Here is a 14092-nt window from a genome sequence, read left to right as displayed (position 1 = left end):
CGTACAGATTCAAGGTTATATGGAAGATCCCATATCAGTACAAATTCAACTTCTCTCTGATTCTCAAAGAATTCTTAATAAGCAATTCCTAATTGTCTCGATCAATTTGTGCCTTCTTCATTTCTTCACACACTTGTTTTAGTTCGTTGTAACTGTTTTACTAGGACAGTATTCCAGGCAACAAGCCCATTTGGGCTTTGTTTTTGTTAACTATTGTATAGTATCCAGATTCCTGTACAGTTTACAAACTTAAATGGGTAACTTATAAGATCCAAACAAGCTAGAAAAGCATTTAGTAGGCTATCCAAGGAAAAAAGCTTAAGATGCTGAAATTTTGTCACCTTTAGTTATAGTCCAAGCACTTGTTAAATGTAGAGAGTTCTCTAAGAAAACCTAATTCTGTGTAGCTTTCCAAGAATTCAGGCCTAACACTCTTAAAAAATATGCTTCTTTGATGTTTTTTTTTTATCTGCTGCACTATTTTTTGTTTTAATTTCAATGCTGCCCTGGACTTTACCATGTACTAAATACTTATGCCTTCGCTCAACGTGGATCTATCTGGCGGCTTCCATTCTAACTTGCTATCTATACATCTAACTTCACAGAGTTAAGTTTGAGGAAACATTCAAGCAATCCAGATGTTCCTCATTGTTTATAATCTCTTACGAATTGTTAGTAAGTTAAAGTTGACTAAACTGCCTAAAAGACAAATGTAACACCTCAAGGAGCCTTTTGACACAAGTGCTCTATATATTTTTAGACTCAATTAGGAGCTTGAAACATTGAGAATACACTCTGCCAGTTCAACTCTTAAAGCATATCTTTGTTCTTTTATCAACCTCGTTATATAGTACACAGATGAGAATTCAGACTTATACACGAATTAGTAGAGCTGTGAATTCATCTAGAAAATAGACACTGATGTTTTAATATAAATTTGTTAAAAAGCTTAAGTGAGAAAACATGTAAAAGTTCTCTGTAAAACTATGAAATGTTATATAAACAAAATTGTTATATCTAGTAAAAATATGCATACCATCAATCTACCTATGAAAATCAACAAAAGATTTAAAAATAAATGGACTGTCTTCACTAGAGTTCCCTGGAAAAATGGGTGAATCCAGGTCTGGGCCACAGAAAGTACAAGGTTCAGTCTGAAAGCCTGTGTCCCAGAAAGCAAGAAAGTACCCCAAGAAAAATGAGGTCATGTCAAAAGGGCACAAGAAGCTACTTTGCATTGGTTCCTGTTGTCACATTTGTGAATTTAAGCATCAAAAAAAAAGCACAATGACTCTAAAATATTGAACAACTAGACATTCCTATGTCCATGATATTAAACAAAGACAAAGACAAAAAGGTGGGGGTGGGCGGGGGGAAGGTTCACTTGCCAGCACTGGAGATGACTGTTAAGACAACTCCTTACTCTGGAAAGTGGTAATTAAAAGAAAAGGTACATTAACCCCCAACTTTTGGAACTTAAATTTAATCCTAGAAAAATAGAAAATAAATGAGAAAAACACCATTCTGTAAATTCCAATAACATTTAACTGTTTTAAACAAGGATCATCAATTGATGCTAAAAGGCAAAAGATAGATGAGGAAAGGTGTATTTGCTCCTTTCAAATTATTCATCCCAGGAAATTACTTCCTAACTGTAGAGGGGAAAAATGCACCTTTACTAAGGAAACACTTATTACCACTTTAACCAAATGAAAAACCCCCATCAGTAACATGGGACATTCTGATAATGTGTCTCCTGATGTGATAGCATACAAGTATTATACCTACGAAACAGTTTATGCCAAAAAAGTTTAACCTAAATCCTAACCTTTCATCCTAACTTTCCACTTACAGTAAAAGGGCACAGAGGAGCAAGTTGAAAATCATGATGAAACAATCAGACAGATTCAGAACTGGACTCATTCTTCACGACAACTGGTTTAGTTATAAATGAATCTTCGGAACTGTATGATATGTGAATTTTATCTCAATAAAGCTGTTTTAAAAAAAAGAATTTCCTGGACAGTATGGGTATTAGCATCTTCAAATCATCACCCCCAAACAAACAAAAACTAGATGGAGATGAAGACAGGCAGACTGCTCTGTAAAACAAACACACGGACAAGTGTCAACAATTTTAGAACCTAGGTGATAGAAATACTGGTCTTTCATACTTTCTTCCTGTTCAAAAATTCCTATAAAGTAACGGGGGAAAAAAAAACAAGGATTCTAAAATTTCTATTAGGCAAGCATGATTAAATACAGGATGCATTTGATATCCAATAAATTTTAATTAAGTCCTTGATAAAAGAATAGAAAGACAATTCTAACAGTGAACTTACAAAGAATTCCTTAAATGACTTTAATGAGTTTGTTTCATGTTTCTGAAATGTTTTACTAGGGTAATATTTTATCTTCCTTAACAGTTTTGAGAAATGAGATTCAAAAATTTATCAGTCTCCACGCGCTGCTACACCTCCAATGAAGGGGCTGTGAGACCCAGGGAAACTCAGACTGCAAGCCACCTCTCTCACCATTCTCCTTTGAGCCTCAGAGGGTGACACTGTGGCTCATTAGCCAGCCCCACCTCTTCTAGCTCAGAGGTGAGAGAAGGGAAACCCAGTTTTCAGTTCTGCTTCTCATGAAGGATCTTTTTAAGTAGCAGGCCCAAATGGCTGATAGTGATTTTGGAGCAATGTGGATTGGGTTTTAATCCAGATTCCACCAACTACTATCAATGTGACCTGGGGCAAGTCACTTAGTATTTCTGATTTGGGGTTTCTCACCTCTAAAATGAGAATTCTAGTATTTCTTAAAATGGTAAAATATAAAAACACCTCTCAGAGTACCTGGCACAAAGCAAACACTAGCAAGGCCCCTCCCAGTCCCTCTACCACCATTTCTACTTACTAACGCCCCGAGTCGTCACGTATATGCACAGAATCCCCAACTAGGGACATCTGGAATCTTCTAAAGATGTTTCTACACACTATCACAAAGATGAGAACATTCAAATATTGTAGTATGAAAGCAACCATTTAGAAACCAAACTTTCCTTGGTAAGTAAAATCTTGTAAGTAACAGAGTTAGCTTAAGCATAGCTTAAAATGGGGAAGAGAAAGTAGACAAATTTCTAGGTCCTCAAAATCTAGGTTCATTATTGTGTGACAATTTGCATCACTAGGCTAGATGCACCTAAAATGAGAATTTTCCAAATCTAAGCGTAATTTTTATTAAATTATTGGATATTTTTTGGATTATCCAGTAATTCATAAATAGTAACAGGTTCTTTTCCAATTGGTTTCCAACTTTAGATTCATCTTTGACTACTATCTGTTAGGAAAAATAGAACTAAATGTAAGGAACACAAAATAAAAATAACTGCAAACATTTATAGAGCACTGTGCCAAGCACTGATCTAAGTACTTTACCTGTACTAACTCCCTTGACTCTTACAGTTATCTCTGTGAGGTGGTTATTGCTACCAGAATGATTATCTTAAACACTAAGAAACCTGAGGCACGGTGTGGGTAAGTAACCCAAATGCAGTAAATGGCAGACCAAGCGTTTTCAACCTAGGCAGTCTGGTTCCAGAGTCTGTGGCCTTTTCTAACTATATAATATTTCATACATCCCCCATCAACATTCTCATCTGCCCACAACTCAAACAAGAAAGACCAACCAACTCATATTCTTTCAATTTTTAAAAATGCACCACCTAAGTGTAATAAGCATGCAGTATAAGACTCTGCGAACAAAAAAAAAAAAAAAAAAAGCCTGAGCCTCACTGATGAAAATCCTATACACACATACACTTCAGCAACTTCAAATAGAACATTTCTTCAGATAGAGCCAGGAGACCTATGGCACCATCAGTAATTATTTTAACAGTAACTAAGATTTCTACAGAAGCTCCGTAATTAGTTCTTACGCTTCCCTTATACCCGTATTTCCCCCATGTCAAAATGGTGTATGCACCACAGTGCCAAACAAAAGTTTGCTCTGATTACAACTGCTGTCCAAATCCGAAACCACGCGACATTAAAGCTAAACAGCCTATTTTAAAAGGAGTTGAGAAACGGACTTTAAGCTGTTCCCATCAATAGCAATGTGTAGAATCATGCTCATTCTCATTTCAAACTTTGGAGTCTCTCTTTTGTCTAAACTCTAATCTATTTAGGCCTTTTCAGTAAACAAACATTAAGCTGAATTATTTACAAAGTTAGAATTCCACACATTCCAGCCAGAGCCGCTTTTATGTGAGAGTAAAACACTGTTGGCGTGCAATGCAGGGGCAATTTAAGGACAGTATCGTTCTCTACCCCGTTGCCTGCCTTCCATTTCCCCAACACCAGCTAAAAACTAAATCCTGAAAACTGCCAGGGGACCACCTAGGGAGCTGTGTGCGGAGTCCCTCCATTCCTAGGTTTCCTTCTTCAGGAGCAGGAATTCAGTAGGTTTCTGAACCCTACGGAACGTACAGTTTTAACAGAAGACAGCAGTGCAGAGTCTAGGTCTAAGTTACTAACATACCAAAGAAGCCACGTATTTCAAAAGTATGTCCACCACTAAATACCCAGCTATAAAGGAATTGTGTGATGGCCATTAATGAAAAAATATATGAGAAACAAAGCCCCCTAACTTACCTCTATGTTTGACATTTCAAGTAAGTGCTCATTATCACAAAAATCAGGAAAAAAAATATACCTTTCTCCCTCAGTAACTTGTTCTCCTGGGGATTTTTCACTGAAATTTGTTGTCCAGCAATCACTAAGAAAATTACTTTCTAACAGAAACTAGCTAACATTTTCCCTTACTACAAAATTATTATTGTGGCTTCATTATAACCAAAGGTGAATGTGATACACTGGCAATTTCAAATCAATGAAAACCGTGCAAGTCTGTAATTCAAGAGTTTGCGTAACATATAGTCAATGCTTTCCTAACAGCAGTTAATATAGTCTCTTTTGAGATTCAGATTTAAAATGCATCATATGCATCATATTTGCTTCAGTCCCACCTTTAAGGAAACAGACTCTTAAATTCCAAGAAGTTTGACTGGATTTAGTCAACTTTTCAAGAAAAGAGAAAAAGGAATAACCACAACTTTGGAAAGTAAGGGGAAAAAATAATGGCTCTACATTAAATCCTGATTATTCAACATATCGGGAAAATATCTCTCTCTAGGTGTTCTGAATGGGGTAAGGAAAGAACTATTCCTGAGGGATTAAAACTGAAATTTTTTATGAGAACCTTTCTTATATAAAATATAAATTGTTGTTGCTTCCTTAAACAAAGTGTCCTAAATACAATTTAATCTTTTTAAAAACCACTCAGGGTCAACATCACAGAATCCGTCAATGTGCCTTCTTACATGTTGGTATGTAGACGATATGGGCCTTCCATTTATTTGGCCCAGGAGTGGGATTTACAGGTTCTGGATTATAGAATTCTCTCCAAATAACTGAAAATTAATTCTTTAAACTTAGAAACATTTAAATTTAATTACGTGAAAAAAACTCTAAAATACACTATGCACCTTCCCTGACTAGGTAAACAAGTAAATTGTTTTAGGGCCCTACAAAGACATACAGGACTCATGAACTTCGGCAACAAGGGGCTTCATACACACTGCTATTCTGGGAGCCCGCTCCTCTGTGTCATGTCTCCTGCACTGACCAAGTGCCTCACCCCACACTTGCTGTGTTTAACCTGCTCCTTAGGGTCATTCTCATTTCTGATTACAACTTCATCTTATACAAGTCTTCATCTCTCGAGGGGAGGTAGGTGAAATAGGAGATGGGGATTAAGAAGTGCACTTGTGATGAGCACTGGGTGATGTATAGATGTGCTGAATCACTATATTGTACACCTGAAGCTAATATCATACTGTAGTTTAACTATACTGGGATATAAAATAAAATAAGCCTTTATCTCCCAAACATGTTCCACCTTTTACAGTTTCAATTTTGTGAAAGCTGTCACCATTTCTGCATCTCCCAAGCTGTAAACCTCGCAGTCATCACAATTCCCCTCTCTCCGACCCCTCCGAGTCGTATTAGTTCCAAATTAAATCAATCTATACCTTAAAACTACCTCTCCAACCTGGTTCTTCTTTTCCATCAATCCCCACCCCCCCCACACCTTAGTTCAGGTTTTCCCCTCTTGCTTTATGGCAACAGCCTCCCACTGGTTGGTCTTCTGATAGCCTCTCCATCCTTCAGCCTTCTTTTCCTTAAAAATAATCAAATCTGATCATGTCACTTACCTGATGAAAAATTACAACTGGCTCCCAAATGCCTAAGGAGTAAGGTCCAAATGCCTTAACAGAAAACTGAAGACTTAAAAATGTGAGCCCAACCTACTTCCTCAGGATCCCTTTTGCCAGACTCCCACCCATCAGCAAACACCCGATATCCCAACCTCTATGAAAGAAGAAAAAGGAAAGGAAATTATAAAGGATGCAAAAAATTGAGAACTGGTAGGCTTTCTTCCCCTATGCACAATGACTGCCCATTGCTTTCCCTTGGATTACTACTTGTGAAAATGCCTACTTATTATGACTTCATTCTCTGACACTTATTTCATTTTTTTAAGTGTTTTCAAAGATTCTATTTCAAAATAGGCTAGTTTCAATAGCACTGAACACTTTTTCTAATTTATGACTTTCTTCATGAAATTTTTTAGCTTGAAGGTAAACATTTCAACAGAAATGCCACTCAGAAAGGGTCCTTCTTTTCCTGTTTATCATCAGAATTCATATTATAAAATGAAAATGCTTCTTTAGATACTCAAAGCACCTTTACCCACACACTGGGTTAGTCCAGTGAATGAACAAGTGCCTTCACTATGTTTGCTTCATGACTTTTTAAAACTAAAGCTAAGTGTCTTGTATTCTCCTGAAGCACATTCCTCTTGAGAGTCATGTTTTCTATGAACATCCTCCCATCACAATTTTTCCAACCTCACTACCTTCTAATTTCATAAGCAACATACCATCTATACTACCTGGAATACTTGCTTAAACAATTGTCAAGTGGTTTCTCTTTTTGTTTCCATATGAAATATTTAGTGGACTGCTTTATTCCCAAGAACCAAACCTCTACTGAATTTAACATTTAATACTTTAACCCAAATTTCTATTTTTTGGATAAGAATCACTCTTTTCTTAGGCTTTCTCACTTCCACTAACAGCATTCTTTGTCATGACCCTATTTCACAAAAATATACATAAAATAAAAAAAAAAAATTAACTAAGTCTCTAATATTGATTTAACAAGATTTATTGTGACATGACATGTTCGTGAATTGAGAAAACAATGGGCATTATTGAGAAGTAGATATTGGGCAGTGAACTCACAAATAAATGACTTACTTCTGCACATAAGCTTTGCAATATAAGGAATTTAAAAGAAAAAACCAGATCGTTAAATTTGTGAATGACAGAGGTATAATTTGTACATTTATTAAAGTGATGTACATCCACTGTACAAATGACCTGATTTCCCATGATGAAAGAGATGTGCAACTGCTGTTAAGAAAAAAAGTTAACCCTTACCTATGTAACAGAAGAAACAGCTCATTTTTTAATGGACAAAAATACTTAGAATACTACTCCCCCTAAGTTCTAGTGAAGGCTTTTTGATTTACAAATATTAGCTATTATCTCTTCTGAAATGAGCCCATCAAGTACTTTTTTGTTTTTGTTTTACTTTGCAGTATTTGGGTTCAGCTCCAAAAAATATAGTAATTAATGATTCAAATGTAATTTAATATATCAGTCTGACAAATACTTACGTCTTTTCAAAAATCTCTTGCCCTAAAAATGATCTTTAAAAAGCAATTATACCTTTTTTGCCTCTAAGGAAGGGTTTCCCAACTACTTTACTCCAGAAATAATGATTGCATACAATAAAATTAAGACAAAACAGATAAAAAAAATTCTAAGGGCAACAATATTATCCAAGTCAGCAGAATCAGGAAGTTAAAAATACTTTGATAAACAGCTAATGATGTGAAAGGCCGTCTTTGGAACATACAAAAACTTTGCTCCAATCCAGGCACCAAAAGCCTTTGAAGAAGATTATGGTTTTTAAATGGAACCAGCAGACTTTGAACAGCTGAAATTGTAGCTCACAAAAATAGTAAATACAGAAATATAAAATGAAATAAATCAAATATAGATATGTAGGGCACAATATATATGACCCTTAAAACAGACTTAGAAATCATAGCTACGTGTTGTATAAAGAAATGATTTAGTAATTCTGCTTATCTGAGATTAAAAATAAATCAACATACTAGACAAATTTTTAAAAGATCATGTACTCCCTTTTCTTCTTTACTTTCTAAGAAACAATGTTAATCACAGATATGCCAGAACATGAATCTAAATATCTAAAGATCCTTAAAGGATAGAGATGATCACAAAGCTGGTTTCCAAGAAGACACAAATCCAGATAAATACAGGAGGGGCGTATATCTGCTTTCAGTGGACATATTCCTCTTTATATTTTAGAAAAATGTTTATAAACAAGTATTTCTTTAAATAATCCACTTCAAAACATTAAAAATGTCCACTTTCAAATACTTAAAGATTGACTGTTTGTGAAATACCTTATAATTAAAGACTCCCAATAATTCCATCAAAGCAATAAGAAGTTACAGTAAGATTAACCTTATTGCTTTTAAAATAAAAAGGAAGTCTTCCAATTAAACAGCAGACATGCATTTATCTCTAATTCTTATGGAAAGCCCACTGAAATTAAAAGTATCAAAAGTTAAAAACAAGGGCGCCTGGGTGGCTCAGGTTAAGCGTCTGCCTTCGGCTCAGGTCATGATCCCAGGGTCCTGGGATCGAGTCCGCATCGGGCTCCTTGCTCAGCCGGGAGTCTGCTTCTCCCTCTCCCTCTGCCTCTCCCCCTGCTTGTTCTCTCTCAGTCTCTCTCGCAAATGAATAAATAAAATCTTTAAAAAAAAAAAAAAGTTAAAAACAAACAAGGAAAAAATCAGATGGGAAAATAACTACAGATACAATATGCCAACAAGTTTGAACACTGGATAGAGCAGTGAAAACCAATTGGAGAGAAGGAAAGCTAATGTTTACATGAGAAACTGGGTCCATGCTCAGGAACTGGAGGCAAGGGGGGAGGTGGACGTGAGGGGTGGGATAAAAATACAGATTGGCTGACAGTCTGTGTAAGAAGCACGTAGACTTTTAATTTCCCTTTCTGGCTTATGGAGTCAGGTGACAGACATTACCATGGACACTAGTTTAGTCTCTGAAGACATTAAACCAGAAAAGTCTTGAACTCAGGAACGCTGATTAATACATAGAGACTGTATTGAGTAAGCCTACATACTGAACACTGACTTGTGGCCATATCACCCCAACCTCTGCCTCTGTGGCTACTTTGCCTTTCCACTTCTGTCGAATCTCCCCTGTGCGTCTCTTGTGAGGATACTGAACACTGGATTTAGAACCCACCCAGATAATCCGGGATAATCTCTTCACCTCAAAATCCTTAAGTTAATTATATCTGCAAAGACCCCTTCTCTAAGGTACATTTTATAGGTTCTAGGAATTAGAACACAAACTCAGGATTTTAGGGGCCACTGTTCCATCTACTACATGTAATTCAGCCAACACATCAACTAAAAATGAAGATATCCTATACCCTTTTCCAGAGAGCAACTGGTAAATGTGACCTTATCAAAATGAGAGTGAAAGCCAAGAGATAATAAGACAGTCCAAGAAACAGAGGCTACTGCAAAGGGAAGAAGCAAAGGGAATTCCCAGGACAGTGATAAAGCAAAGTCTAAGTGCATACCAGGGTAAAGAACCACCAGTCTAGATTGTAGCACGATGACCGCGGAGAAAACAGTACTGAGAAGGGTTTAAAAAAGAGGCAACTGTTACCTCTAGGAAAACAAAAACTGTAAGGAAGCTAAGCTGAAGAATAAAGAAGTATTATCTTACATTACTTTGTTCAGGAGTAAATGATGTTTACACTGAATACTGATTTAGCTAAAAGCATTAATGTGCTTACATTGGAAGGACACAGTATGGGAGGTATGGCAGCAAAGGAAAGAATGACAATTCTTTGTCTTCCATAAAAGGTATCTAATATTGATTAAAAAAATAGTCTAAATATTATTTAAGATACAGAGGTAAATACCACAACAAAGATCTAAGAACTGAAAATGGTTACCTTGGAAGGGAGCATAGCAAGGGGCAGAGAGGGATGGGGAAGAGTACTGGCAATTTTTTTTAGTCACAAGTTCCCTTTTGAAACCATGCTCCTATTGCTTTGAAAATAAAATGCATTTAATGCCAAAAAAAAGAAAAGAAAAGGTTCTCAGAAAAGTATCTTGTTCAGGATTATGACATAGTTAAGAAATATCTGTCACAATGCCTTAAAACTTATATCTTGCAGGAGTATAGAAATTTTTTTTTTTTTTTTTTTTTTAAAGATTTTATTTATTTATTTGAGAGAGAGAATGAGAGACAGAGAGCATGAGAGGGAGGAGGGTCAGAGGGAGAAGCAGACTCCCCGCCGAGCAGGGAGCCCGATGCGGGACTCGATCCCGGGACTCCAGGATCACGACCTGAGCCGAAGGCAGTCGCTTAACCAACTGAGCCACCCAGGCGCCCAGGAGTATAGAAATTTTTGAAAACGGGCTCTTAAAAATAAATTTCCAAGTTCTGAGTGTTCCTAAGGAATAAAAAAACAAAAACAAAAACCAGACACAACCAAAAGCACCCCTAATGTATGTTCATATAATGGATCCAACCTCTAATTTATATTACTACAATTTTATCCAGCTTTCTTAATATAAAACTAACGGCTCTTTTTTGTTTTTGAACATAAGACATTAATGTCACAACTACAAATAACAGGTGTAACGGGGTAAAGGAGCTGAAGACATAATGAAGGTATCTCCAGATTGGAATCCTGATAGACAGCTGCCAGTGGATCCAGTTCGTATGTGGATGGACTCTAATTGTAAAGATTTCATAATATTAGGAATACAGGATAAAAAGGCTGTGTTCTGACCCTTTATGCCCAGGGAAGGGACAAGAATTTCCCTAAAGCTCTTCTCTCTGATTGTCTGAGAGGGAAGGAGCATGGAAAAGGTGTGCAATGGTGCTAGGAAAAGGTAAAATATGAGAAAAAGAGAAAATTTTATTTTGTAGTTAATTACTATCCTTCTCTATCCATTTCATTAATCTTTTTTTTTTTAAAGATTTTATTTATTTATTTGAGAGAGAGAGAATGAGAGAGAGCACATGAGAGGGGGGAAGGTCAGAGGGAGAAGCGACTCCCTGCCGAGCAGGGAGCCCGATGCGGGACTCGATCCAGGGACTCCAGGATCATGACCTGAGCCGAAGGCAGTCGCTTAACCAACTGAGCCACCCAGGCGCCCCATTTCATTAATCTATGTCTCATTTCTGAATCACGTTTTGGCATACTACTCCCAACTTTCCCTTCCCTCCTTCTATTCAACTGCTTTAAAAGTCCACCTAGTCCCAGTAATTTACACCGGTTTACTGATCTATGTCCTAAACGAATATGACAGTCACATCACAATCCCCCCACAAATAGGGCAGCCACTTAATCTATCTCTTATTGTACCTAATGTAACTGATGATAACGTGCAGTCTAGACATACTAATTTAGAATTTTTTAATCTTACTTATTTAATTGAAGTCATCTCTCTATCTGAATTGCAAGACTCTTTTAAAAGATACAAGGATAGCACCAGGTACAACTAGGCAGATATTTCTGACATTAATAACTGACCCAATTACAAATATTATAGTACTTTTATATTATTCAGATGCGAAATCAAGTCCAATAAAAAAAGAGTCTGGTGGTTTTTCTATAAATATGAAATCTAAGTGAAAGCAACGTTTTTAAAAGAAATGTAGCAAGATGTTGTTAAGTATGGGGTAAGAAGTTCTAGAAACAAATTACTTTTAGAGCAAAGCCACTTCGGTTTGACAGTGAAGTAGAAAAAAAGAAAGTCAAGGGCAAAAGTGCAAATGGTAAGAAAAAAAGGCAACAATGGTACTGGAAAGAACCCTTCATATATTTTCATAACTCATGAAAAAAATAATACCAAAGCAAAAACAAATGCTTCTATTAAAGTCATTCTGAAATGAACAGAAAAAAGAAAAAAATAAGTCTTGCTTTTTCCATCTCCCCACTAACTCTCTCATTTAATGCTGCTAGATCTTTCTCCAATTTTTAGAGTAAAATGTCCCTCATGAGAACACAGCAGGTTAGATTTTTTAACTAAAAAGTAATGACCCCCAAACATAGTATTCATATGTTTATAATTAATTCTAACACTTTAAAATAGCTGCACCAGTGAGCAGCAGTATTATGTAGATAATTAAAAAATAATTTGAGGGGGCACCTGGGTGGCTCAGTCAGTTAGGCATCTGCCTTTGGCTCAGGTCATGATCCCAGGGTCCTGGGATCGAGCCCCGCATTGGGCTCCCTTCGGGTGGGGAGCCCGCTTTTCCCTCTCTTCCCTGCTCGTGCTCTCTCTGTCGCCATCTCTCTCTCTCAAATAAATAAATAAAATCTTTGAATAAATAAATAAATAACAATTTGGGTCCTTTAATATGCAAGAGATAGACAAAGTTAAGTAGCTTAGAAACCTTTTGTCAAATTTAGGTAAAATGGCAACTCAATCAAAGAACTCAAAAAATACTTCAGCTCTAGGTTAGCATGAAATTCCTAAATGCTCTTCTTGCCAGAGTTTCAACTGGCAAACCAAAAGACAAACAAAAAACTTACAACAGAGACTCCTGATTGAAGTACTTTTTGTTGGCAATAAAAATTAAGCCATCAAACACACCAGTACTGTACTTTAATTAAAAAACAAAACCAAACAGCCCTTTTGAGAATAAAGCACATTTCAAAACCTTTTACCTGGTACCTTTAGAAAGGCAACAACTGGAGTCCACAGGTCAAAAGGACTGCAGAAGCAAAGTGATCATGCCAAAGATCATGAAGAGTATTTATACTCTTCATCTTCCAACTAGTCAAACATCACCAAGCAAGCTCATGCAAGAATGACCTTCCATTATGTTCCCCAAAGCTCTGATGCTTCACATTTTAGAAGTTATATGCCATCACAATTACCTCTGTGGGTCAAAGTCGCAAACTGAAGCTGTCTCCCTCACTTAGGTTTCTAGTCTCCAAAACGCACAAAAGGCAGGATTTCAGATGGGAGAGACCTAGTGTCTCCAAAAGATTTACCCGAATCCATTGGTTCCTGAGTTCTAACAGCAGGGGTATGTATGTCACCTATAACTGGCGACTTCCATACTGAATAAATCATCATGAAACTTAAGAATACACATTTTTAAATTTATAGTGTGCTTTTTCACCCCAAAACTTTATTTTAAGAACTAAAAGTCTGATGCACTGAATCCTATATAAAAGTCTCACCTGTTTGGCTTTCAAGTTCTTTCCAGTCGAACTTTTCTCACTTGTACTTGCATCCATCCCTCTCAGAACACTGATGAAATCTTTCTTGGAAACAGTCGATATCAACTTAGCACGTTTTCTGATAGAGCTTCCAGCTTCTTTAACCTTTTCATCAACGTTCTTTTGGTGCTTCTGAACAGCATTAAATAACTGTACCACACCTCTATAGAATATAAAATGACCAGAATAACACAGTTAAGTAACAGTTACACTAGGATACAAACTGTGAGGATAAGAACAATGTAGTTTTACTGCTTAGGAAAGAGGCAAGCATTTAATAGGCACTCAAATGAAAAGAGTTGAATCGAAAAAATGAATATACATTTCAATGAATGAATACAAATTTCTGACTAGAAAATAAATATATGTGGACTGATAATGTGATTTTTCTTTTGTTTTCATCTTTCTAAATCAACTTTTGTGCAATTAGAACTAAAAAGTATCTTTTTTTTTTTTTTTAAGATTTTATTTATTTGACAGAGAGAAACACAGCAAGAGAGGGAACACAAGCATGGGGAGTGGGAGAGGGAGCAGCAGGCTTCCCACAGTAATTGAAGACATCACAATGCAATGGAAAGAGAACAGCC

General features: G+C 36.4%; 1 protein-coding gene across 1 annotated transcript in view; it reads right to left on the bottom strand.

The window, feature by feature from the left end:
- Positions 1 to 14092, bottom strand: part of RRP15 (ribosomal RNA processing 15 homolog) — a 49530-nt gene that overhangs the window by 17808 nt on the left and 17630 nt on the right. Inside the window, exon 4 of the mRNA XM_006738264.3 lies at positions 13467 to 13668. Coding sequence (XP_006738327.2) covers positions 13467 to 13668 — 202 coding nt within the window. The remainder of the gene's footprint in view (positions 1 to 13466; positions 13669 to 14092) is intronic.

This window comes from Leptonychotes weddellii, chromosome 6, assembly GCF_054177405.1.
Source record: "Leptonychotes weddellii isolate Sample4059 chromosome 6, ASM5417740v2, whole genome shotgun sequence".
NCBI classification, from domain to species: domain Eukaryota; kingdom Metazoa; phylum Chordata; class Mammalia; order Carnivora; family Phocidae; genus Leptonychotes; species Leptonychotes weddellii.
The sequence above is the reverse complement of the archived record's forward strand: the minus strand, read 5'-3'. Positions and strand labels throughout refer to the sequence as shown.